The 26107-nt window shown below is 45.2% G+C and overlaps 1 protein-coding gene across 1 annotated transcript in view; it reads left to right on the top strand.

The window, feature by feature from the left end:
- Positions 1-7200: 7200 nt before the first annotated feature.
- SLC35B4 (solute carrier family 35 member B4) overlaps positions 7201-26107 on the top strand; it is a 33686-nt gene continuing 14779 nt past the window's right edge. Inside the window, exons 1-5 of the mRNA XM_069765364.1 lie at positions 7201-7402; positions 9267-9380; positions 9468-9570; positions 18404-18453; positions 21338-21419. Of these exons, the coding sequence (XP_069621465.1) occupies positions 7326-7402; positions 9267-9380; positions 9468-9570; positions 18404-18453; positions 21338-21419 (426 nt within the window). The 5' untranslated portion in view covers positions 7201-7325. The remainder of the gene's footprint in view (positions 7403-9266; positions 9381-9467; positions 9571-18403; positions 18454-21337; positions 21420-26107) is intronic.

The following is a 26107-nucleotide window of genomic DNA, read 5'->3' as shown; positions in this document are numbered from 1 at the left end:
TTGTAATACAATAATAAGGACCAGGAGTTTTCACATTCCATGTGACTGGAAGCACATCTAGTATAGTGGCACGGTCCTCCACAAACTGACGTCTAATTGTGTGATCCATTGAAGGAAATAGCCTTATTTAAGGATGCTGAGGAAATGGTACATCATAAAATGTTAATAAATACGTGTATCTGACTCAAAGTATCTGCAATGACTATGAGGAAAGATCTTCCTCAGTTACCCTTCACAGGTGGGGGTTAAAGGGAATCTGTCAGATCACTCAGCCCTTCCCTGCTCTCTCCCAAAATGATTACATTTGTGTGTAGGTTTTAAGAACACAAGTGAAACCAACCACCGCCCGAGCTGCCGCCTCACCACCCCCAGAAGCTGTGGCATCCCCAACCTTCTGTCTCTTCCCCAGTATCCCGTAGAATATAAGTCTGCAAGGACAGGGTCCTCTCCCCTCTTTACCAGTCTGTCATCATAAATTTGTGTACTGTAAATGATATCTATAGCCCTGCATGTAACCCCTTTCTCATGTACAGCACCATGGAATTAATTGTGCTATATAAATAAATAATAATAATAATCCATACCTTTATTTAACAAAAACGCTGATCTGTTGCTGAAAAATCCAATTTAGAAGTGATATGTATACACTGCTACTGTTTGGGCTCTATTCTCAGCCTAACTCCGCTGCAGTAGTTCTAACTGTCAGTCACTTAGCGGAGATTGGCGTTAGGCTGACAATGAAACTGGAAGCCATGGCAGTGGATGTACCCTCTCCTGACCAGAGCACATTCAGCCTCATTTGCATATTTATTTCTGTGGATGTTTCCACAACACAGCAGTGCTTTTTAACAAAGGTAAGGATTTAGTTGTGTTCTTATAGCCTACACACACTTTTAATCTGTTTGAATGAGTGGTAAAATCAACTGACAGATTCCCTATAAATAGGACTTGATGATACAAGACATAAATGAAACTTGTAATTGGGGTCACAGGGGGCATGAAACCAACAATGTATAGTTTTGAGCTTGGTAAGTTGAGGAACTGCATTAAAAAAAGCTAATACTGGTGTATTGGGTACACGGGCAAAAAAAGTTCAAAGATGTTCCCTTAAAAATCAGGATCTGGTCAAAAAGCTTTATACAAAATTCCATAGAACGAAAACATGACACAAGAGCAAAATATGCAACAGGTTTTCGGATCATTTATGATAATTCTTCATGCCATGAAGAAGGATCATAAGTGAATCCGTGTTGCGCATTTTGCTCTTGTGTCATGTTCTCTTTCCTTGTAAATCTGGATTAAACCTTATTTTACTCGATCTCAGAAGCTGAATTCCTTTTGCTCATGACCCATGGTAAAGTACAACTTGTTGTTGTCTAGAGTCTACAGATATGATCCATACAAATTTCCCGCTTTAAAGGGTAAGTCCAACTTCTCTAATGTAATTTAAACAAATCTTTCATACTTATTACCACCTAAGTGTGTCACCACTGGAAAAAATGAATGTCAGATTCTTACAATTACATCTTAGGCTTCCATGTTCTAGAAAAACACAAGTGTTTTGTAAAAAATCTGGGCAAAAATTAATCTATGATGGCAAAGATTAACCCAAAACAAAAATTGCCACACAGGAACTTAAGTTTTATTCATTTTGAAGCCCCAGACCTCTAGGCTCACCTGGTAATGGAATGACACCACCTTCAGTGTGTAGAGCATGTAGTGCTACAACAAATGCACATTACACCTTGTAGGGTTGCTAGGATTCATGGTCATGAATACAGGGAGGGGTTGAGCACAATATTACTAAGCCAGTAAATGTTGACTTTGATTTCTTCACTGGCTTAGGTGCTTAGCAAGAAAGAGACCTGTTTAGTCACAAACTATTGGTCTTATCTCTGCTGGAAACTGTTCACATCAGAAACTGCCTCCACAGATTAGTTATTTATTAGTTTTCTATTGAAGCGCAATTGCACAATTATTATATTTTTTATTTTTTGCCACGTTCACTAAATTTTAAAACTGACCTGCCTTTATCATTCTCCAAGTCATTACGAGTTTGCAGTTACCAAACATGTATAGGTTCTTTTTTAAGTGGTAAAAAAAATCCAAAGTTTGCAAAAATAACAAAAAAGTGGCACCATCTTCCAAGACCGGTGAGGGCTTATTTTTTGCGTGCCGAGCTGACGTCTTTAGGGATACCATTTTGTGGGAGATATCATGTTTGGATCTCCTGTTATTGGACAGCATAGTGGCTCAGTGGTTAGCATTGCAGCGCTGGGGTCCTGGTTCATTTGTATGTTCTCCCCGTGTTTGCGTGGGTTTCCTCCGGGTACTCCGGTTTCCTCCCACATTCCAAAGACATACTGTTAGGGAATTTAGATTGTGAGCCCCAACGGGGACAGCAATGATAATGTGTGCAACCTGTAAAGCGCTGCCTAATATGTTAGCGCTATATAAAAATAAAGAATTATTATTAAAAGATTATTGCATTTTATTGCAATGTTGTGGTGACCAAAAAGACGTAATTCTGGTGTTTAGATTTGTTTCCCCATTTTTCTTATTACGATGTTTACTGATTAGATTAATTCATTTTAAATTTTGATAGATATGAGGCAATACCAAATATGTGTATTTTTATGTAAAGTCTGAATACGGCAAAACTGGGGGGATTTGAACTTTTAGATTTTTACATTTTTGTTAATATTTTTAAAAACATTTTTTACTTGCTTTAACCCCTTAGTGACAGAGCCAATTTGGTACTTAATGACTGAGTCAATTTTTACAATTCTGACCACTGTCACTTTATGAGGTTATAACTCTGGAACGATTTAACGGATCACGCTGATTCTGAGATTTTTTTTTGTGTGACATATTGTACTTCATGTTAGTGGTAACATTTATTCGATATTACTTGCGATTTATGAAAAAAACAGAAATATGGCGAAAATTTTTAAAATTTTGCAATTTTCAAACTTTGTATTTTTATGCCCTTAAATCAGAGAGATATGTCATGAAAAATAGTTAATAAATAACATTTCCCACATGTCTACTTTACATCAGCACAATTTTGGAAACAAAACTTTTCAATGTTAGGGAGTTATAAGGGTTAAAAGTTGACCAGCAATTTCTCATTTTTACAACACCAGTTATTTTTAGGGACCACATCACATTTGAAGTCATTTTGAGGGGTCTATATGATAGAAAATAACCAAGTGTGACACCATTCTAAAAACGGCACCCCTCAAGGTTCTCAAAACCACATTCAAGAAGTTTATTAACCCTTTACGTGCTTCACAGGAACTGAAACAATGTGAAGGAAAAAATGAACATTTAACTTTTTTTTGCAAACATTTTCCTTCAGAACCATTTTTTTTTCACAAGTGTAAAAACAGAAATTAAACCATACATTTTGTTGTGCTATTTCTCCTGAATATGCCGATACCACATATGTGGGGGTAAACCACTGTTTCGGCGCACCGCAGAGCTTGGAAGTGAAGGAGCGCCGTTTGACTTTTTCAATGCAGAATTGGCTGGAATTGAGATTGGATGCCATGTCACGTTTAGAGAGCCCCTGATGTGCCTAAACAGTGGAAACCCCCCACAAGTGACACCGTTTTGGAAACTAGAATCCTTAAGGAACTTATCTAGATGTGTGGTGAGCACTTTGAGCCCCCGAGTGCTTCACAGAAGTTTATAACGTAGAGCTGTGAAAATAAAAAATCGCATTTTTTCTACAAAAATGATCTTTTTGCCCCCAAATTTTTATTTTCACAAGGGTAACAGGAGAAATTAGACCACAAAAGTTGTTGTGCAATTTCTCCTGAGTACGTCAATACCCCATATGTGGGAGTAAACCACTGTTTGGGCGCACCGCAGAGCTTGGAAGAGGAGTGCCGTTTTACTTTTTCAATGTAGAATTGGCTGGAATTGAGATCGGACGCCATGTCGCGTTTGGAGAGCCCATGATGTGCCTGAACAGTAGAAACCCCCCACAAGTGACCCCATTTTGGAAACTAGACCCCCAAGGAACTTATATAGATGTGTGGTGAGAACTTGGAATGCCCAAGTGCTTCACAGAAGTTTATAATGCAGAGTCGTGAAAATAAAAAATATTTTTTTTCCACAAAAAAGATTTTTTAGCCCCCAAGTTTTTATTTTCACAAGGGTAACAAGAGAAATTGGACCCCAAAAGTTGTTGTACAATTTGTCCTGAGTATGCTGGTACCCCATATGTGGGGGTAAACCACTGTTTGGGTACACGGCAGAGCTCGGAAGGAAGGAGCGCCGTTTTGGAATGCAGACTTTGATAGAATGGTCTGTGGGCGTTATGTTGCGTTTGCAGAGCCCCTGATGTTCCTAAACAGTAGAATCCCCCCACAAGTGACCCCATTTTGGAAACTAGACCCCCAAGGAGCTTATCTAGATGTGTGGTGAGAACTTTGAATGCCCAAGTGCTTCACAGAAGTTTATAATGCAGAGTCGTGAAAATAAAAAATATATTTTTTTCCACAAAAAAGATTTTTTAGCCCCCAAGTTTTTATTTTCACAAGGGTAACAAAGGAAATTGGACCCCAAAAGTTGTTGTCCAATTTGTCCTGGGTATGCTGGTACCCCATATGTGGGGTAAACCACTGTTTGGGCGCACGGCAGCGCTCCAAAGGAAGGAGCGCCGTTTTGGAATGCAGACTTTGATAGAATGGTCTGCGGGCGTTATGTTGCGTTTGCAGAGCCCCTGATGTACCTAAACAGTAGAAACTCCCCACAAGTGACCCCATTTTGGAAACTAGACCCCCCAAGGAACTTATCTAGATGTGTGGTGAGAACTTTGAATGCCCAAGTGCTTCACAGAAGTTTAGAATGCAGAGTCGTGAAAATAAAAAATATTTTTTTTTCCACAAAAAAGATTTTGTAGCCCCCAATTTTTTATTTTCACAAGGGTAACAGGAGAAATTAGACCGCAAAAGTTGTTGTCCAATTTAACCCCCGGCAGCCGAGACCCCAAAGATCCTCCCGGTGCTGGCCAGTGTCTATATGGCTTATTTTACTGGTTTCAGCAAAGAACCCCGCTGCATGTTTGATGCAATATATATGTTTACTATTTATCTGCGTACATCTTTTTGGTATTAATATCTATTGGTACTAGCGTGGGCAATATAGTATAAGTTTAATTGAAACAAGTGCAATCTTTTCTTTGGTATGCATATTTATATCGTTTTACCACCACTGTATTGAATACATATTCTGGTCTCTTTCAAACTCTCGCTGTGTGCGCAAATTTATTTTATAATTATTACATGTTTTATTTGACAAGAGAGTGATTCTTTGTCTAAATTTGCAGCCCCACGAGCCACAGTATACTAAACGCAGCTCCAACCTCTATTAAAATGTTAAACTTTAATTTATTAAACGAGAAAGATGATGAGGTGCGAGTGGGCAACCGCTTTTTATTTAAAGTGAATGTGTCACAATTTTTATTTTTTTATTAATAAGTATTAATGATATAAACATACATTTCTAATTCTAAATTTATTGTTTTAACACGTATTTCTTTTTCTCTGCATCCACTGAGGGCTACCATTTGTTTTTTTGCTGGTGTGAAACTGTCTGAGCATGACACCTTCACACCACAAATACGGCAGCCCCAGGCCATAAGAAACTGCAGACTCTGGTACTATAGCTGCCTTCAGTGTGTCCTCTGGGCTGGAGGTGTAATTGTGCATCATGATGAGCTGTTGAGATGCAAAGGGTCCATGTACTGTTCTTGCTCAGGGGCCCTTTTCTCGTTGTCCTACTGTATGCCTATAAGTCAGTCTTCTGTCTGAGGTATAGGTAAGGATGCACCTGTACATATACTTAAAACAAAAAGGCTCAAAATGTGGTGCAAACAGGGCCTAAGTGGCAATAACGATCATGATGAATGTATAAAACGAGTTGTTACGACTGGGATAATAACTGTGTATTTGATGCCTTGGGAAATACTCTACTTTTTGTATGTGCAGTACTGTAACCACAGGTATTGGTGCCTAATTATACCCAAACACCAGCCGCATCAGATCCTATTAAATACAATAACATATTTATTAGAGATAAGTTTGGGATCTAAAAGAGCTGGACTGCACATTACTAGATTATGGCAAATACAAGCCATAGTCTCGAGTTTCTTTCCTAACCCGATCCCACGTGTACCCAGCTGTCGGCCATACTGGTTAAGGTCGGTTTCACATTAGCGTTTCTGTGCGCAGCGTAGGCCTGCGTACTTCTTTCCTTAAGGCTGGTTTCAGACTAGCGTACGGGACGGCTGCGGATGGCAGCGTACTTCCTCCCTGAAGATCCGCCTACGTCTCCTTGCATCCTGCGTACCTATCTTTAACATTGGGTACTCAGCGACATGCGTGGTATGCAGATGTGTCCGCATGCGCTGTCCGCAACAAAATGCAACATGTTGCCTTCGGCGCATCAAAACGGCGCATGCAGAGGCATCCGCATACCATGCATGTCCCTGCGTACCCAATGTTAAAGATAGGTACACAGGGCAACGCAGGATGCAAGAAGTAGGCGGAGCTTCAGGAAGAACGCTGCCATCCGTAGCACTCCCGTACGCCAGTCTGAAACCAGCCTAAGATCCGCATTCGTCTTGCGTACCTATAGTTAACATCGTGTACACAGAGACATTCGTTGTATGCGGATGCGTCCCTGTGTGTCGTTTTGACGTGCCCGCTGAACGAAAATGTTATTTGCATTTTTCATCTGTGGGCGGTGTGTTACTAATATAAGTTATGGCACAATTGTGTGTGCACTGCGGCGTTATTGGAGGCCATGCCATGCCTGTATACCGCCCCATGGCTGCTATATCCACCTCTGTAAGCCATATATATGACCTGCCTCACAGCTATACCCCTGCCTGGTAACCCACTGAGCTCTGTACAGCTGACCCCCATGCAGTCTGAGGCAGCTTCCACACGGGACCAGAACTAGCTGTGCCTGGAAATAACTGACTCCTCCACACCCCGGAGGTTTTGCATTTCGCTCTCGTCTCCCTAATAGCTACAGCCAAACGACCTAAGTATCCGGCCGGCAGCTGTCATACCACACGGTGAGACGCATGCGCAGTGCATCTCGGGAGTTGTATTTTTCTTTGTTGTAGAAAGCATGGCGTCTTCGTAGCTGAAGAACTACAGCTCCCACAAGGCAGCGCGCTGTTGGCAGACGTGTCGCTTTGATTTTGGCCGGTTGTTAGTTACAATTTCAGCAAGACGCCGGCCGGGAGAGAGCTGCGGTGATCTGCGCGGACTGCCGGAGCCGGTGGCGGGGTTGTTCCGGTCACCATGCACCCTGCTCTTGCCGTGGGCCTGGTGTTCTCCGGCTGCTGCAGTAACGTGGTGTTCTTAGAACTTTTGGCCAGGTGAGGAGCAGGATTCAGCCGCTCATTCATTGTCGGTGTAGGACAGGGCAGGCTGCACATAGAGCTGCGGTTACTGCTTCCGGCATATTGCAACAATCGCGACATCAGCCTATCGTCGTCAGTGCTCAGTGTAATGGCCTGATGTCTGGGCATCTGTATCTGATTAATACTAAACATGACCGGGTCCAGTTATCCATAGTTGGCTCCGTCCCTCCCCAGCGTGGCCGGTGTACGCCCCTATGTTATGGCGCTGGCTCATTCATTTATTGACATCTCTATATGGCCCTTTTTTATCTAGTGCTAATTTTTATGGTCTTTCGAGGGGGCGTGGTGAACAGGATTCTCTGCATAATTACCTTGTGTGCCACGCCCCCTTGCCATAAAAATTAGCAGGAGATAAAAATGCTCTCTGGAACCGTATGATGGATTTCATATGAAAACAAAATGGCAAATGCAGGAGCAGCGGGAATAAAATAAGAGCATAAGCTGGTAACTTTTTACTTGGTGACAATCTTAAAGGGAATGTTCAATGGTAGAGACTGCATAGATATTACTGGAGTGCAGATGTTCTATAGCACGGCCCCTCTGACCGCAGACCGGCAAATCATGACTGTGGGAATTCCTGATGGTGCGATGCGCACACTGTCACGATCCCCTGTATTCCTGATGGTGCGATGCGCACACTGTCACGATCCCCTGTATTCCTGATGGTGCGATGCGCACACTGTCACGATCCCCTGTATTCCTGATGGTGCGATGCGCACACTGTCACGATCCCCTGTATTCCTAATGGTGCGATGCGCACACTGTCACGATCCCCTGTATTCCTGATGGTGCGATGCACACACTGTCACGATCCCCTGTATCCCTGATGGTGTGATGCGCACACTGTCACGATCCCCTGTATTCCTGATGGTGCGATGCGCACACTGTCACGATCCCCTGTATTCCTGATGGTGCGATGCACACACTGTCAGGATTCCCCTGTATCCCTGATGGTGCGATGTGCACACTGTCACGATCCCCTGTATTCCTGATAGTGTGATGCGCACACTGTCACGATCCCCTGTATCCCTGATGGTGCGATGCACACACTGTCACAATTCCCCTGTATTCCTCATGGTGCGATGCACACACTGTCACAATTCCCCTGTATTCCTCATGGTGCGATGCGCACACTGTCACGATTCCCCTGTATTCCTCATGGTGCGATGCGCACACTCTCATGATTCCCCTGTATTCCTCATGGTGCGATGCACACACTGTCACGATTCCCTGTATTCCTGATGGTGCGATGCACACACTGTCACGACCCCCTGTATTCCTCATGGTGCGATGCGCACACTCTCATGATTCCCCTGTATTCCTCATGGTGCGATGCACACACTGTCACGATTCCCTGTATTCCTGATGGTGCGATGCGCACACTGTCACGATTCCCCTGTATTCCTCATGGTGCGATGCACACACGATTCCCCTGTATTCCTCATGGTGCGATGCACACATTGTCGGGATTCCCCTGTATTCCTCATGGTGCGATGCACACACTGTCACGATCCCCTGTATTCCTGTATTTTATTACATGTCTTTAAAAAAATCTTGACAATTAACAGGATGGAAAAACCCAACGTGCGAACCTACAATAGTCTGTTCTAGTTAGTCGCTCTGGCTTTGTTCGGCTTATCTTGGGGGCCTTCAGTGTAAATATGCCATTAATGCTAAATTCTTAAAATTAGATAACATTGGAAGCACTGTGTGACAAGGGTTTGACTTTCAGAGATTATTTTCCCACATTGGCGCGCTGCTGATCAGGCTTTTTCTTTCTGTTCTGTTCTATTGAGTGTAACGACTGTTTTATTTCCAGGAAGTTTCCAGGATGTGGAAACATTGTGACGTTTGCACAGTTCTTACTTATAGCAGTAGAAGGATTCATCTTCCAGGCAAATTTTGGAAGGAAGCGGCCGGCCATTCCAATTAGGTATATTGTACTTGTGAGGTTATTTGTGTATATTGAGCGATGTAACCCTTTTGTCAGGCGTGTATTCACTATATTATTTTTTTTTAGGTATTACGTGATCATGGTGACTATGTTTTTTACTGTTAGCGTGGTGAATAACTATGCACTGAATCTCAATATCTCAATGCCACTTCACATGATATTTAGATCGGTGAGTAGAAGTGGGGGCAGTATGATGATGTTATCTCTGGGGAGGGTTATATCACCATGCAAAAGATGTTATTAAACTGCTATCATGGCAGTCTACCTTTCTCGTGCTCCACCCTTGGACAACACTCTGTATGTATCAACAGTAATGATTAGTTGGCTATACTGTGAAGGCTAAAGCCAAGTGGGTTTGGTGTTAACACGATGCAGAAAGATATCGATTACTTGATAAATATGATGCGCACATCCTGTGACAGTTGTCCAGACCCTCATCTATGCCCCTCCAAGGGGGCAGCTGGGAGGTCCCCAGAGACATTGGACTGTTGGCTGAAATCGGAGAGTTTGGCCAGCTTTAGAATAACAGGCCTTAAGGCCACTGTACACTGCCTGGGGAGTATCATGCAAGGGTCCTACTCTTAATACATAAAAGTTGCATTTCTGCATGCACAGGATCAATAGCGTTTAGGGACATCAACTCAAACTCAAAAATATTTCCCGGATCCGTGCTTTCCTTGACCGCAACACTGCAAAAACGCTAGTGCATGCCCTTATCATCTCCCGCCTCGACTACTGCAACCTCCTACTCTCTGGACTCCCCTCTAGCACTCTGGCACCACTCCAATCCATCCTACACTCTGCTGCCCGACTAATCCACCTGTCCCCCCGCTATTCCCCAGCCTCTCCCCTGTGTCAAGCCCTTCACTGGCTTCCTATCGCCCAGAGACTCCAGTTCAAAACCCTCACACTGACATACAAAGCCATCCACAACCTGTCTCCTCCATACATCTGTGACATGGTCTCCCGGTACCTACCTACACGCGACCTCCGGTCCTCCCAAGACCTCCTTCTCTACTCCCCTCTCATCTCTTCTTCCCATAACCGCATCCAAGACTTCTCCCGTGCTTCCCCCATACTCTGGAACTCTCTACCCCAACACATCAGACTTGCGCCTACCATAGAAACCTTCAAAAAGAACCTGAAGACTCATCTCTTCCGACAAGCCTACAGCCTGCAGTGATCCTCAACCTACTGAACAGCCGCACAGCCAGCTCTTCCCTCTCCTAGTGTATCCTCACCCACCCCCTGCAGACTGTTAGCCCTCGCGGGCAGGGTCCTCCCTCCTTATGTACTCGTGTGCCTTGTTATCTGCTCATGTTTAATGTATTTGTCTATATTTGCCCCGTATTCACATGTAAAGCGCCATGGAATAAATGGCGCTATAAAAATGTATAATAATAATAATAAATAATAAGGGACATAACAGGTTTCCTTTTAAAGGGATTCTGTTGGCACATAATGACTGATCAAACCAAGGTCAGGCACTTGGTGCTCCATTGCTTAGCCAAGGTGCACTTAACTTAAAGAGTTGGCCCCACCATGATACACTGAGCTCCTGTTTTTGGTTTGATCAGTCATTCTGTGCCAAGAAAGTCTCTATCATGTCCCTAAACACTATTGACCTGCAGATATAGGGTTAATCTGCTGGTCAATAGATTTCTAAAGCTGCCCAGCTGCTGCACTGAAAACATGGTGACAGCCTCCAGCTTTCAGTCAAAGGCGTGCCAGCCCGGATTCAGTCGCTGCTGGAGTAATATCGAGTAATGTGTCCCATAGGGCACTATCAACTATAACAATACCGAACACAAAAAGGACAATAATTATGAAATAAATACTTAAAAGATAATTTTATTTTGTACAAATATTAAAAACATATAAAAGTGTTTGTATATAAACAAGTGTTTGTAAATTTTGGAATCTTTTATATTTTAACTAGATGGTAGCCGATTCTAATGCACCGGGTATTCTAGAATATGTATGTATTTTATTTATGAAGATTTTAGAATAAAACATTGAATACACAGGATTCGGCCGGCCGCAACCAATTAGCGAAGCATGGTTCAAATCCCGTGCCAATTCGCGGCTGGACTGTGCCTGTCGCTGTTTGTTCGCGGGCGGCCTCGTAGTATATAACAGCCCACGGAGTATATTACAGAGCCCACGGAGTATATAGCACAGCCCACGGAGTATATAGCACAGCCGGCAACGTAGTGTATAGTCAGCATCAATAGTAAAAAGTTGGTCACACAGGGTTAATAGTAGCGTTAACGGAGTGCGTTACACCGCGGCATAACGCGGTCCATTAACGCTGCCATTAACCCTCTGTGAGCGCTGACTGGAGGGGATTATGGAGCGGGCACTGACTGCGTGGAGTAAGGAGCGGCCATTTTGCCGCCGGACTGTGCTCGTCGCTGATTGGTCGTGGCTGTTTTGCCGTGACCAATCAGCGACTTTGGATTTCCGTTACAGACAGTCAGATGGAAGTAACCCTTAGACAATTATATAGTAGATATTTGTATCAAATTTATGTTTTAAGTAATTATTTCATAATTTATTGTTCTGGTACATTTCTTGTCTTCGGTATCCATACACAGTGAGTGGTGGCTTTAAGCATACCCCGGACCATTTACTGACCTCTGTACAATGAGTGAGTCTCTGTAGGATAGGTGGAATACTGTTCTTTTTCACCCTAGAGCCGCACTGCTTTAGAACACTATTACCTTGCAGATTGTCCATATCTGCAGGCTAATAGTATTTGGGGACATGTCAAGTTTCCTTTAAATCGTTTGCAAAATCACTATGAATTACATGCAGATATTGCTTCAGATCTTACCATTTATATAAAAAGGAGCGCAATCTGGAAACAATCAGCGGAAGAATAGAGAATATTTCAGATTTTATTATCTCCAATATTTTACCAAATTCACCCAAATTGATTCCACTTTACATTAATGAGGTTTTCAAATTCCATTTGCGTGCTTAGTACTTTAGTGTTACTGATTTTGTAACATCACTCCTATAGCTAATAGACCTGGCTTTGTACTTTGACAGCACCAGATTTTTTTTTACACAATGTTGCCTGTGTGTATTATGAGCTTTATGGAGTTTTCCATTGAGTGCACAGACTTGACAGGCTTTATCTATAATTTCTCCTTCGCCTCATTGGGAGACACAGGCCGTGGGTGTATGCTGCTGCCAATAGGAGGCTGACACTAAGTGATACAAAAAAAGTTCGCTCCTCCCCTGCAGTATACACCCTCCTGCTGGCTCTCAGCTAACCAGTTCTTGCTTAGTGTCTGTAGGAGGCACATGGGTCTGTTTCAGACCCCAACGTTTTTATTTTATTGTTTACTTTTCTGTAAATTTTTATTTTTTAATTAACGGAGTGAAGGGGGCGACGGTTCCTTTCAAGGTTCCGATCTCCCCCGAACCATCAACAGGCGAGCACGGCGAGTATACCTCCCCGTACCCTTTCCTGCGACGTGGGAAGCCGTGCCTGAGCTCACTTCGGGGGCTACGGTTCCTTTCATGATCCCGATCTCCCCACACCAGCAGCAGGCGACCACATGGAGTGTCGCCTCCATGTATCCTCTCCTGGAGCCAGGCCTAATGCCGGACAACTGGCCCTGTCCACCCGGACTGAACTCCGTGGCTGTACAGAGGCCCCTCTCTATGGCGTCCGAGCAGCCCCCACTGTCCCACCACTGTGAAAGCGGATGGCTCAAGGAGGCGGATGGTTCCTCTCCACCTCCCTAACAAACGGATGATGGATTGAGGCTTATCCCTGCACCGTCCACGCTGCACAGAACAGCGCTGAAACCCACATCCACGGCGGCTCCATGCCGGGACGCGCACCAATGGTGAGTGGATCCATCTTCAGTGGGATATTCACATGCTGACAGGCAGCCTCAGCCACTTCCCTGTGGCCCACCTCTGAGGTAACGCTCTGGATGGCTGCAAAAATTTAGCCCCCGGCTTCGGCCGATTTGTAGGCCGCATCCTAGAAGTCTTGCCTGGAACGACCCACTGGTGACTTCCGCCGGCTACAGAAATTTAGGCCCCGGCTTAGGCCTATTCAACATCGTGTCTGTGGCTCCGCCCCCCAAATTGGCGCTTCTCGCTCTCTGCGAGATTTTATCAACTCTGCAGCTCCCGGTGGCCATCTTGGTCCACCCGGCCAGCTCACACTGGGGTGACAGTATTTTTGCATTAAAGGGGCACATCGACTCTACATCAGTACCCGGGTAAGGAAGTACCTGGTCTTAAAGGCACACGGCCAGTATTTCCTGGTCTTAAAAGCACATGACCAGTATTCCCTGGTCTTAAAGGCATATGGCCAGTATTCCCAGTCTTAAAGGTGCATGACCAGTATTTCCTGGTCTTAAAGGTGCATGTCCAGTATTCTCTGGTCTTAAAGGTGAATGACCAGTATTCTCTGGTCTTAAAGGCGCATGGCCAGTATTCTCTGTTCTTAAAGGCGCATGACCAGTATTCCCCGGTCTCAAAGGCGCATGGCCAGTATTCTCTGGTCTTAAAGGCGCATGACCAGTATTCCCTGGTCTTAAAGGCGCATGACCAGTATTCCCTGGTCTTAAAGGTGCATGACCAGTATTCCCTGGTCTTAAAGGCGCTTGATCAGTCCGAGGAGCCCTCCGCCGCCGACCCCAGCTTTATCCTCTAGTTCCCCTCAGTGCAATTCTTCACTGACCAATCCATGGTTCTCGGACCAAGAGATTGAATCCCTCTGTGTACCCTCTGTGTTTGGAGTGCTCGCAGGACCAATATACATGGTCCCTATCCTACATGGGAGCCGTCGGCTAGCAGGGGCCGCAAGTATTCTAGAAACGTGCAGGCGTCTAGAAACATACAGGCATCTAGAAAACGGAAGTTTTTCGTTTCCTGCTCCCTCACCAATGATTTGATGACAACAAGGCTCTGAATATGGATTGGATATTGCCTGAGCTTGCCAGAGTTTCAGAGACTAAACTCCCTCGAGAGCATTTGCCATTCAATTCGGATAAGCGATTCACAGGACAGAAGCCTCTACGTGGGATGCCATGCCTGGCCTGTTTTTTAAGGGCGACGGGTCCTTTAAAGGGCACCGATCTCCCCACACCATCAACAGACGAGCACACGGAGTGTCGTCTCCATGTTTCCTCTTCTGCATCCAGACCTAACGCCAGACAACCTGTCCTGTCCACCTGGAGAGCTGAACTCTGTGGACATATAGAGGCACCCTTTTTGGCGTACGAGCTCCCCCCTCTGCATCACCACTATTTAGTGGATGATGCAAGAGGGCGGACAATTCCTCTCCACTTCCCTGTTAAGAGGTTGATGGATCGAGGGTTCCTAATTTTTATCTCTGCACCGTGAAAAGAGGAGATGGCAAGAGACTATGACCTGCTGGATGCAGCCGCACATTCTGCCATGGGGCAGTTTAACCGGGTAGAATCTCCTGTGGTATACCTACCAGTATCCCTACCTAATGGGTCATCAATTAAAAATACCACGGACTGTCAGATAGCAAATCTGGTTCGTTCCGTCTTGCGGCTTCGGGTCCAGCGTTCTATCCTCCCTAGCGGCCGCATGGATTGCTAGAGCAATGGTCTCCTGGCTGGAGACCTTAACTACCTTGATTCACACCAGCAACAACTGGCCAATCAAATCTTTTGAGCGGGAGACTGACAAAGGATTGTATAAGGATTGTCCAGCACAGTCTAGATCTAAGGGATCTTGGTTCCAAACAGGGGAACGAAAAGTAAGATCGACCCTGGACCTCAAACTTCTAACAACCTTTGACATGGTCCACCTTCTTTGGATGGAGTCCCTCCGCTCAGCCATTACTTCAACAGAAAAAGGTGCAGTTTCCGGCATCCATCGACATTCGGGTTGCTTGCCCTCTGCAAAAATTCCTTCGCCTTTCCATTCGTCAACAGCATTTTCAAGTCAAAACCTTGTCCTTCGGCCTTGCTTCCGCTCCCAGAGTGTTCGCTCGGGTCATGGCGGATGTCATGTTTGTCTTGCACTCTAGAGGCGTGCTCGTCCTGCCCTGTTTGGTCTGTCTAGCTGCCCTTCCAGGACTACGCTGAGTCGTCTATATCTCTTGCGATACCTTCTCTCCTGGGCTGGCAGCTACACTTAGACAAGCTCTCCTCATTTCCAGCCCAGCAGATATCCTTTTTGAGGATGATCCTGCACACTTCTAGAAGGATGGTAATTCTTCCTCGAGACAAGGTCATGGCCCTTCAACAGGGAGCTCGCGCAAGGAGAGTTCTGAGGACTTGATTACTCACCCCCTCATTTCATTCGATTTGCTAAGAGGGTTCTGAGCAAAAATGGTGACGACAATGGAAACGGTTTCCTTCGCTCCACTCGTTTTTAGCAAGTCAAACAGACTTTCAGACAATAGTCTCTGAGCTCCTTCTTCATCCAGGGCCTTTCTCCCGGTTCAATGGTTATTAGTAACTTCCAATGCCAGTCTTCTTCTCCCCATCATTGTTCTGGAGATCCGAACGGTAGTCTTACAGCAGGTCCACTGCCTTCTGGCGGGTCTCCCTATCCGAATTCAATTGGATAATGCCACGGCGGTGCCTTACGTCAGTCATCTAGCAGGTACCCACGGTCAGGCGCCATGACCGAGGTACCTCACTTTCTCTGATGGGCCGAAGTCTATTATTCGGTGATCTCGGCAGTATATATCCCAGAAGTAGAACTCTGAACGGCAAACAAATTCAGCCATCAGGGTTCCGCCTCAAGTCAGTGGGAACTTCACCCCGAAGTCTTCCATCAGATCTGTCCTTACTGGAGCTCTCCAGTTGTAGGTGGGATGACATCCAGACTGAAGGCCAATGTACTCGAGTTCGTGGTTCGGCCTCGAGATCCAAGAGCCATCGCTCTCCATGCTCTGGTTCTGCCGTGGTACCAGTTTCCATAACTCTCCTTCCACTACTTCCGAAAGCCTTTCGGAAGCAGAAAGGGGCCCCAGTGATCCTCAGAGATCTGCACTGACCACGTCCGTTTTTTTGTTTGCGGAGCTAGTATCTTCTCGCCTTATCGCAGCACAACCGCAAGTAGGGACTTTCTCACAGGGAGTTTTCACACGTAGTTCTTCCCTATCGCATACCGTTAGATCATTGGGACCTTATTATTCCTAGGAGCCTTACAGTAGGCTCCTTTTTCATCCGGGCAGACTTTACTATCAGGGAAAGTCGTCCCGTTCTCCTCTGCGATATTCTCACTCTGACGAGTCTTCGGAGCTAGCTTCTCTGCTCTTTCAGACTTTTTTCCCTTATTTCCTTCGAGGCAAGGTTGTCCTCAGGCCATCTCCATCCCTTGTTACCAAGGTGGTACTGTATTACCACTGTTATGAAGCCATAGTTCTTCCCTCATCTCTTTTGGCTCCAGTCCACAAAATGGAATAAGATCCCCCATATTCTGGACGAAGTGTGTGCTCTGAGTAGGTACGTCTTGAGGATGGAGTCCTTCTGAAGGTTGGACGTTTTATTTGGGCTTCCTGACGGTAAAGGAAGGCTTCCTGACATTTTCAGGAAGGGTTTAGCCGTTTCATCGACCATGATAACATGGTGAATTCTTTTCACCATCCAGGAGTCCTTCCGTGCTAGATGTCAGCCTATCTCCCTGTCTATCAAGGGTTCTAGGCACCAGGCGTCAGCAAGGCTCGCCTGCAAGCTTGCGGATTCATCCAGTCCGCATGCATTCTTGAAGCACTATAATTCCCACACTTCCACAGATGTGAGTCTGGGCAGGCGGACTCTAAAGGCCGCGGTGGCGCACTTGTAAGTAGCGGTTACACAGGGCTTGATCTGTTGTTGTCCCCACCCAGGGACTGCTTTGGGACGTCCCACGGTCTGTGTCCCCCAATGAGGCGAAGGAGAAATAGGGATTTTTGTGTACTCACCGTAAAATCCTTTTCTCCGAGCCATTCATTGGGGGACACAGCTCCCACCCTGTTATTAGCTTATGATTGTTTTTTATAATCTGACATGCTATACTCTCATATATAATATGACATGCTATACGCTCATATATTGTTATTGATCTCCTACTGCTTTTGCACCGAACTGGTTAGCTGAGAGCCAGCAGGAGGGTGTATACTGCAGGGGAGGAGCCAACTTTTTTTGTATCACTTAGTGTCAGCCTCCTATTGGCAGCAGCATACACCACGGTCTGTGTCCCCCAATGAGGCGAAGGAGAAATTATAGATAAAGCCTGTCAAGTCTGTGCACTCAATGGAAAACTCCATAAAGCTCATAATACACACAGGCAACATTGTGTAAAAAAAAAAATCTGGTGCTGTCAAAGTACAAATCCAGGTCTATTAGCTATAGGAGTGATGTTGACTTCAGAGTTCTTCTGTGCCTTCGTGCGGGGCAATAAACTGCTCTCCCCACTTCCTTCCTCCCTCCATAGTTAGGAACCATGCAGTTTCTGATCCCCCCCCCCCCGTCACCCATGTATGCATGGTGGCGAGAGCACCTTATCGCTGCACACGCCGGTGGTCACTGCAACGGAAGTAGCAGTGATTCGCCTGTGCAGAAAAACGCTGAAGCCAGTGCCCATAGAAGGGCAGAATGGGCCCTGTACATTCACGCCATTCCAGGCCTGTGATCCCAGGGCCACCATTACACATCACAGGACACTGTCACACTGAGTGGAGGGGGGTGGTATGATAGACAGGAGGTAGAGTTTTCTTCCAGACACAGCACACCCTGGAGCCTGGAAGAAATCATTAGCATAAGGAAAGAATATAAGATTTCTCAACAACAAGACCGCAGCTTTGAGCTATACAGGTAGGACTAGTGTAACATGTCTATTACCTGTAGGCCCATATTAATAGGTCATATACGTCCCGGGGGGGGGGGGGTTAAACAGATTCCCTTTAATACTAGGTAATGGAGATGTATGGAATTTAGAACGCTTACATATGTATCATGAGTCCTGACTTCACAATGTTACTATTTTTACTATTTCTTTTCTAGGGATCATTGATTGCAAATATGATCTTAGGTATAATAATTCTTCATAAGAGGTAAGATTGTGTTATATCTATCACTATTGATAGTAGTATATACAGGAAGAAAACATCAAAAGGCATCCTGCAGTCAATTTTCACTACGTTCAGCCTGACAGCATTTGAGATGGCTACTGCGAGACTGAACCCTTCCCCATGGCACCTGCATGGAGGCATTCCTTTTGGAAATCCCTCCTTACCACTTACTCTACACTTAAACAGCGCTCAGTGCATACAGTATTAGTACAGACACAAGCGGTTTCTGATGAGGACTTAATACTGGACTACATGAGGGGTCCCCAACAGTCCTGCACTCAGCACCATACTAGTCAAATAACTCACTGTGCTGTGCATCATGGCAAACTGACTTGGGCAGAGAAGCATGGGGAACTTCCTACAAGAGACTTCAACTGAAGTCTGCTCATTTGCATTACTAGACTGGTGCCAAGAAATTACAATTTTTATTAACATTAGTCCTTAACTAAATCACCACCTATCCCTCTTACACACAAGTCCAGCACTTGTACAATCCCCCAGCTCCCTGCAAATAAAGAAAATATCTTCTATATTTCTCTGGCGCCATCTGGTAATCACTGTGGTCTTGTCGGACAGTAGCGCCTGCGCACAGTACGTCCTCTCGTCCCACAATAGCTGTCCTACCTGCTTTGATGGATGTGGAAGACCTCTATATCATTCACCCTGTGCTGCAAATCTCGGGCCTGTGCAGGCACGCTCTGCTCAGGGCCGAACAAAGTCCTGTAATGCGTCAGATTCACTTCCGGGTCATCATTTTCCTCACGGTAGAGCGTATCATGTGTGCAGAATCTCTGCTTCAACTGCACAGGCCTGAGATTGGGGGGAATAATGTCCAGCAAAGCAGGAAGATCAGCTGTAGGTGAGAGGAGACACTGAGTACAGCCCATCATTGGACCGGACTGTGGTGGTTAGCACAGGCATGGGAGAATTATATAAGGTATTTTCTTTGATCTGCGGTGGAGCTAGGGGCTTATACACATGATCTGTGAAAGGGCTGATAAGCGTTGGATAAGTTCATTCCATGGTGACAGGTTCCCATGTTAGCAAATTCTTTGTGCCCGAAACACTTACAGCATAGATCAGAGACTGTCTTTCACTTCAGACATATTTTACGCTGAAAAGCCAGGAACAAGGTGACTAAGCTGACTGGTCACAGAGGTGTCCCTGAAGGCTTCTCCCTGCCCTGCCTGCCCCGCTCTCTTGGATTGGCCGATCTCTTGTTGCCTGTGTGTACAGGGAGAGACCTGTCTTGCCAGGACATGCCTCTGTGACCAGTCCTCTTAAGGTACCTTCACACTAAACGACGCTGCAGCGATCCAGACAACGATCCGGATCGCTGCAGCGTCGCTGTTTGGTCGCTGGAGAGCTGTCACACAGACCGCTCTCCAGCGACCAACGATGCCGGTAACCAGGGTAAACATCGGGTTACTAAGCGCAGGGCCGCGCTTAGTAACCCGATGTTTACCCTGGTTACCATCCTAAAAGTAAAAAAAACAAACGCTTCATACTTGCCTTCCGCTGTCTGTCCCCGGCGCTGTGCTTCTCTGTACTGGCTGTGAGCACAGCGGCCGGAAAGCAGAGCGGTGACGTCACCGCTCTGCTTTCCGGCCACTGTGCTCACAGTGAGTGCAGGAAGCACAGCGCCGGGGACAGACAGCGGAAGGTAAGTATGAAGTGTTTGTTTTTTACTTTTAGGATGGTAACCAGGGTAAACATCGGGTTGCTAAGCGTGGCCACGCCGATTCAGCGATGTCAGCGGGAGAGCCAGCGACCAAATAAAGTTCTGGCCTTCTAGCCCCGACCAACGACATCACAGCAGGATTCTGATCGCTGCTGCGTGTCAAACTGAACGATATCGCTAGCCAGGACGCTGCAATGTCACGGATCGCTAGCGATATCGTTTAGTGTGAAGGTACCTTTAGGACGCAGCATTTCACAGTAAAACATACATATCTGAAATAATAGAACCGGACTCTGATGCGTGCTGTCGTGCTGGTGACATGAATCTGCTCACAGGTTCCCTTTATAGTTTTATTTGGAATTTCCTTGAAGACATTACAACTCCTTGTTAGTACAAAGCATTTTTTCTAGTCTTAGAATTAAATCGCCTTTTTCTGCCATTAAAATTGCTCATGGCCATCTGACTTGTAAGTTAGGCTACTTTCACACTAGTGTCGGACTCGGCCCGTCGCAGTGCGTCGGGCCAAGGTTCCAACGCTAGCAGTGAATGCGCCGCACAACGGAGGCAGCGGATGCATTTTTCCTGCGCATCTGCTGCCCCATTGTAAGGTGGGGGCGGAGTTCCGGCCGCGCATGCGCGGTCGGAAAAAGCGGTCCGTTGGCAGCAAAAAACGTTACATGTACGTTTTTTGCTCCCGCCGGTCCGCCACAACACGGCGCAACCGTCGCACGACGATTGCGACGTTTGTCAATGCGTCGCTAATGTTAATCTATGGGGCAAAAGCGCATCCTGCAAACAACTTTGCAGGATGCGCTTTTTCCCATAAACGACGCATTGCGACGTATTGCAAAAATGCTAGTGTGAAAGTAGCCTTAGGAAAACACTGTGTAGGCATACAAAAAATATACACTGTCATATACATTTCTGCAGGATACCTCTGCTTCCAAACTAAAATTAAAAACAAAACCCTGCTTTGGCATCGTCTGGTGATTGGGGTACATGATATAGAACAGGAGCTTTTCTCAACATATTCTTTTCCGGGGGGCTATAATAATTTGAGAAGGGTGCACATTTTTCTCTTTAGATTGCGACGGCTAGGGAAGGTGTCATTTTTCTCCATGTACTATCAGTTTTCTGTTTTGACATTGTGTTTTATATGATCATTTTACAATTTTAACTTTTCAGGTATAGTGCTTCCAAGTACTTGTCCATTGTTTTGGTCTCTCTGGGAATCTTCATATGCACTTTGATGTCTGCAAAGCAAGTGGTAAGCTTCATATTTATTTATCTATCAAATCTATTGTGGACTATTTAAAAAAAAAATCCAAGAATAAACAGCTGGTCTCCTATGGCATATTGTATGGACAAACATTTGTCTAATAATTTGTCACAGAAGATCTATATCTTATATGTAGATATATATATCTATATATGTAGACTGGGACAATATCCTCAGAACTAATAATACAGATAATAAATGGGAAATGTTTAAGAACATCCTAAATAGGCAGTGTAAGCGGTTTATACCTTGTGGGAATAAAAGGACTAGAAATAGGAAAAACCCAATGTGGCTAAACAAAGAAGTAAGACAGGCAATTAACAGTAAAAAGAAAGCATTTGCACTACTAAAGCAGGATGGCACCATTGAAGCTCTAAAAAACTATAGGGAGAAAAATACTTTATCTAAAAAACTAATTAAAGCTGCCAAAAAGGAAACAGAGAAGCACATTGCTAAGGAGAGTAAAACTAATCCCAAACTGTTCTTCAACTATATCAATAGTAAAAGAATAAAAACTGAAAATGTAGGCCCCTTAAAAAATAGTGAGGAAAGAATGGTTGTAGATGACGAGGAAAAAGCTAATATATTAAACACCTTCTTCTCCACGGTATTCACGGTGGAAAATGAAATGCTAGGTGAAATCCCAAGAAACAATGAAAACCCTATATTAAGGGTCACCAATCTAACCCAAGAAGAGGTGCGAAACCGGCTAAATAAGATTAAAATAGATAAATCTCCGGGTCTGGATGGCATACACCCACGAGTACTAAGAGAACTAAGTAATGTAATAGATAAACCATTATTTCTTATTTTTATCTGTGTGTAATAAACTCTCCTTCATTCATGACTTCTTCCTTTCTAATTCTCTTAATCTCCTGGCTCTTACTGAAACCTGGATCCAGCAGTCAGACACCACCGCTGCTGCTGCTCTTTCATATGGTGGACTACACTTTTCTCATACCCCAAGATCAGACAACAGAGCAGGTGGAGGCATTGGTCTGCTCCTTTCACCCAAATGTACTTTCCAAGTTATCCCCCAAGTACCCTCACTTGTCTTCCCTTCCTTTGAGGTCCATGTGGTCAGACTCTACGTCCCCTTCTCCATGCGAGTGGCGGTGGTGTATCGTCCTCCCGGCCCCTCTCATCAGTTCCTGGATCACTTTGCCACCTGGCTTCCACACTTTCTCTCCTGTGACACCCCCACCCTTATCATGGGTGATTTCAACATCCCCATTGCCTCTCCCCTCTCCCCATCTGCTTCTCACCTTTTATCTCTATCCTCCTCTTTTGGCCTCTCGCAGCATACTAACTCTCCAACACATGAAGATGGAAACTCCCTTGACTTGGTCTTCTCCCGACTTTGCTCAGTGGATGATTTCACAAACTCCCCTCTCCCGCTCTCTGACCACAACCTTCTTTCATTCTCTATCAAGAACTGCCATCCCGCTCAGGTCACCCCCACTTTCCACACCTATAGAAACATACAGGCCATTAACACCCAGAAACTTATGAAGAACTTGCAGTCCTCATTGGCCCCTATTTCCTCCATCTCATGTCCTGATTCTGCATTGAAGCATTACAATGAAACCCTGCAAAGTGCTCTGGATGAAGCTGCTCCTCCTATACAGAAAACAACTCGGCACAGACGGCAACAACCGTGGCACACGCTGCAAACACGTTTCCTGCAGCGGTGCTCCAGGTGCGCAGAACGTCTGTGGAGAAAATCTAATCTACCAGAAGATTTCATCCATTATAAGTTCATGCTAAAGACATACAATTCTGCCCTTCACCTCTCCAAACAAACCTACTTCAACACCCTCATCACCTCCCTGTCCAATAACCCTAAACGTCTCTTTGACACGTTCCAGTCCCTACTCAACCCAAGAGAGCAGGCCCCAACCACGGATCTCCGTGCTGACGATCTGGCCAATTACTTCAAAGAAAAAATTGACCACATTCGACAGGAAATCATCTCCCAATCTCTTCATACCATGCACTGTCCTCCCTCCCCCACTGCATCTAGTTCACTCTCTGACTTTGAAGCAGTTACAGAAGAAGAAGTAAGCAGGCTCCTTGCATCTTCTCGCCCGACCACTTGCACCAGTGACCCCATTCCGTCACATCTCCTCCAGTCCCTTTCCCCGGCTGTCACCTCTGACCTAACAAAAATATTCAACCTTTCCCTCACTTCCGGTATTTTTCCCTCCTCATTTAAGCATGCCATCATACATCCATTACTTAAAAAACCATCCCTCGACCAAAACTGTGCCGCTAATTATAGACCTGTCTCTAATCTTCCCTTCATCTCTAAACTCCTCGAACGCCTGGTCCACTCCCGTCTTACCCGCTATCTCTCAGATAACTCTCTTCTCGACCCTCTTCAATCTGGCTTCCGCTCTTTACACTCTACTGAAACTGCCCTCATTAAAGTCTCTAATGACCTACTAACAGCTAAATCTAATGGTCACTACTCCATGCTAATTCTCTTGGATCTCTCTGCAGCATTCGACACTGTGGATCATCAGCTCCTCCTCACTATGCTCCGCTCCATCGGCCTCAAGGACACCGTTCTCTCCTGGTTCTCCTCCTATCTCTCTGACCGATCCTTCACTGTATGTTTTGCTGGTTCCTCCTCCTCTCACCTTCCCCTTACTGTTGGGGTTCCTCAAGGATCAGTCCTAGGCCCCCTACTCTTCTCGTTGTATACTGCCCCTATTGGACAAACAATCAGTAGATTTGGTTTCCAGTACCATCTCTATGCTGACGACACCCAATTATACACTTCTGCTCCCGATATCACACCGACCTTTTTAGAAAACACCAGTGATTGTCTTACCGCTGTCTCTAACATCATGTCCTCCCTCTATCTGAAACTAAACCTGTCAAAAACTGAACTCCTCGTGTTCTCTCCCTCTACTAACCTACCTTTGCCTGACATTGCCATCTCCGTGTGCGGTTCCACCATTACTCCAAAGCAACATGCCCGCTGCCTTGGGGTCATCCTTGATTCTGACCTTTCATTCACCCCCTACATCCGATCACTGGCTCGCTCTTCTTACCTGCATCTCAAAAACATTTCTAGAATTCGCCCTTTTCTTACTTTCGACTCTGCAAAAACTCTTACTGTTTCACTTATTCATTCTCGTCTGGACTATTGTAACTCTCTACTAATCGGTCTCCCTCTTGCAAAACTCTCCCCGCTCCAATCTGTCCTGAATGCTGCAGCCAGGATCATATTCCTCACCAACCGTTACACCGATGCCTCTACCCTGTGCCAGTCATTACACTGGCTACCCATCCACTCCAGAATCCAGTACAAAACTACTACCCTCATCCACAAAGCACTCCATGGCTCAGCACCACCCTACATCTCCTCCCTGGTATCAGTCTACCACCCTACCCGTGCCCTCCGCTCCGCTAATGACCTCAGGTTAGCATCCTCAATAATCAGAACCTCCCACTCCCGTCTCCAAGACTTTACACGTGCTGCGCCGATTCTTTGGAATGCACTACCTAGGTTAATACGATTAATCCCCAATCCCCACAGTTTTAAGCGTGCCCTAAAAACTCATTTGTTCAGACTGGCCTACCGCCTCAATGCATTAACCTAACGATCCCTGTGTGGCCTATTTATAATAAAAAAAAAAAAAAGGTTCCTCGCATCATGTTCTCATACACTTTATGCAGTATTAGCCCTCTGTGTCTGTACTGCTACATACTTAGGCAGGTAACTGGTTCATGCAGCTTTACATGAACACCTGAGCCTTACACTATAGCTGGTCCGAATAACTAAAGCAATTGTTACCATCCACCTCTCGTGTCTCCCCTTTTCCCCATAGTTTGTAAGCTTGCGAGCAGGGCCCTCACTCCTCCTGGTATCTGTTTTGAACTGTATTTCTGTTATGCTGTAATGTCTATTGTCTGTACAAGTCCCCTCTATAATTTGTAAAGCGCTGCGGAATATGTTGGCGCTATATAAATAAAAATTATTATTATTATTATTATTTAGGGACTCTATAGCGACAGGGTCTGTTCCGCAGGATTGGCGCATAGCAAATGTGGTGCCAATATTCAAAAAGGGCTCTAAAAGTGAACCTGGAAATTATAGGCCAGTAAGTCTAACCTCTATTGTTGGTAAAATATTTGAAGGGTTTCTGAGGGATGTTATTCTGGATTATCTCAATGAGAATAACTGTTTAACTCCATATCAGCATGGGTTTATGAGAAATCGCTCCTGTCAAACCAATCTAAACAGTTTTTATGAAGAGGTAAGCTATAGGCTGGACCACGGTGAGTCATTGGACGTGGTATATCTCGATTTTTCCAAAGCGTTTGATACCGTGCCGCACAAGAGGTTGGTACACAAAATGAGAATGCTTGGTCTGGGGGAAAATGTGTGTAAATGGGTTAGTAACTGGCTTAGTGATAGAAAGCAGAGGGTGGTTATAAATGGTATAGTCTCTAACTGGGTCGCTGTGACCAGTGGGGTACCGCAGGGGTCAGTATTGGGACCTGTTCTCTTCAACATATTCATTAATGATCTGGTAGAAGGTTTACACAGTAAAATATCGATATTTGCAGATGATACAAAACTATGTAAAGCAGTTAATACAAGAGAAGATAGTATTCTGCTACAGATGGATCTGGATAAGTTGGAAACTTGGGCTGAAAGGTGG

This window comes from Ranitomeya imitator, chromosome 4 (genome assembly GCF_032444005.1).
Source record: "Ranitomeya imitator isolate aRanImi1 chromosome 4, aRanImi1.pri, whole genome shotgun sequence".
Lineage (NCBI taxonomy): Eukaryota > Metazoa > Chordata > Amphibia > Anura > Dendrobatidae > Ranitomeya > Ranitomeya imitator.
The sequence above is the reverse complement of the archived record's forward strand: the minus strand, read 5'-3'. Positions and strand labels throughout refer to the sequence as shown.